The sequence below is a fragment of the Manacus vitellinus genome, unplaced genomic scaffold, assembly GCF_001715985.3.
Source record: "Manacus vitellinus isolate BGI_N305 unplaced genomic scaffold, ASM171598v3 scaffold_65_pilon, whole genome shotgun sequence".
Classification (NCBI taxonomy): Eukaryota; Metazoa; Chordata; class Aves; order Passeriformes; family Pipridae; genus Manacus; species Manacus vitellinus.
Genome location: NW_021940724.1, coordinates 31,948 through 33,261, shown reverse-complemented (window position 1 = coordinate 33,261; position 1,314 = coordinate 31,948). Strand labels below are relative to the sequence as shown.

At 47.3% G+C, this 1,314-nt stretch overlaps 1 protein-coding gene across 1 annotated transcript in view; it reads left to right on the top strand.

Moving 5' to 3' along the window:
* LOC115307890 (collagen alpha-1(VII) chain-like) overlaps positions 1-1,314 on the top strand; it is a gene marked incomplete at its 3' end in the record, with an annotated part of 91,159 nt that overhangs the window by 57,916 nt on the left and 31,929 nt on the right. Inside the window, exon 26 of the mRNA XM_029963943.1 lies at positions 1,064-1,099. Within this exon, the coding sequence (XP_029819803.1) occupies positions 1,064-1,099 (36 nt within the window). The remainder of the gene's footprint in view (positions 1-1,063; positions 1,100-1,314) is intronic.

Below are 1,314 nucleotides of genomic sequence, written 5' to 3'. Positions count from 1 at the left end.
CCCAGACCGGATCCATTGTCAGGGTCTCCAAGGCTTGGTGTTCCCAAATATTTTGTGGAACTGAGGAGAGGAAATTCCCTAAAGAGCCCAATCCCTGAGGAGCAGGATAATGAGGATAATGAACCCATTCCTAATGAAATCTCAGGGAATTCCCATGCAGGGGAAATCCAGGGAAATCCAGATTTCCTAAGCTCATTGTTCATCCATCAGATCCTGAGTTCCCTTCCCACAGCTCCTTCTTATCCTGCTTCTTCTCCCTCCCATTCCCAAGGAATCCCTGGAAGATTCTCCCAAGGGAGGATCTGATCCCAAGCTCGAAAACCTTTGGAAAACACCGGCCCAGACCGGATCCATTGTCAGGGTTTCCAAGGCTTGGTGTCCCAAAAACTCTGTGAGGAAATTCCCTAAAAAGCCCAATCCCTGAGGAGCAGGAAAATGAGGATAACGAGCTCATTCCTAATGAAATCTCAGAGAATTCCCGAGCAGGGGAAATCCAGGGAAATCCAGATTTCCTGAGCTCATTGTTCATCCATCAGATCCTGAGATCCCTTCCCACAGCTCCTCCTCATCCTCCTTCTCCCTCCCATTCCCATGGAATCCCTGGAAGATTCTCCCAAGGGAGGATCTGATCCCAAGCTCGAAAACCTTTGGAAAACACCGGCCCAGAGCAGATCCATTGTCGGGGTCTCCAAGGCTTGGTGTTCCTAAATATTTTGTGGAACTTCATGAGGAAATTCCCTAAAGAGCCCAATCCCTGAGGAACAGGAAAATGAGGATAACGAGCTCAATCCTAATGAAATCTCAGAGGATTCCCATGCAGGGGAAATCCAGGGAAATCCAGATTTTCCGAGCTCATTGTTCATCCATCAGATCCTGAGATCCCTTCCCACAGCTCCTTCTTATCCTGCTTCTCCCTCCCATTCCCAGGGAATTCCAGGAGACAAGGAAGAATCCATGGGTTTGCAGCTTCCCATTAAGATTTTTGCCTGAGGGAGAGTTAATTTAAGGAATAAAATGTTGAATTTCTCCTCTCCCTGTTTTTTTTGGGAATGTGTCTCCACAGGGGGAACCTGGACTGCCTGGAATTCCTGGAAGTGTGGTGAGTTCCACCCATTTCTGCTGATTTTTGGATCTCAGCCCCATTTTTGGGGATTTTTTTGTCTATTTGATCTCTTGTCTCTTGTTTATCCCATTCCACCTGAGCTCTGGAATATTTGGGAGCGGGACATGAAGAATCCAAGCACCTCTTGTTCCCTGAAAAACTGGGAAGAGCTTTTTGTTCCAGGGTTTTTTTGTCTATTTGGGCTCCTGTTC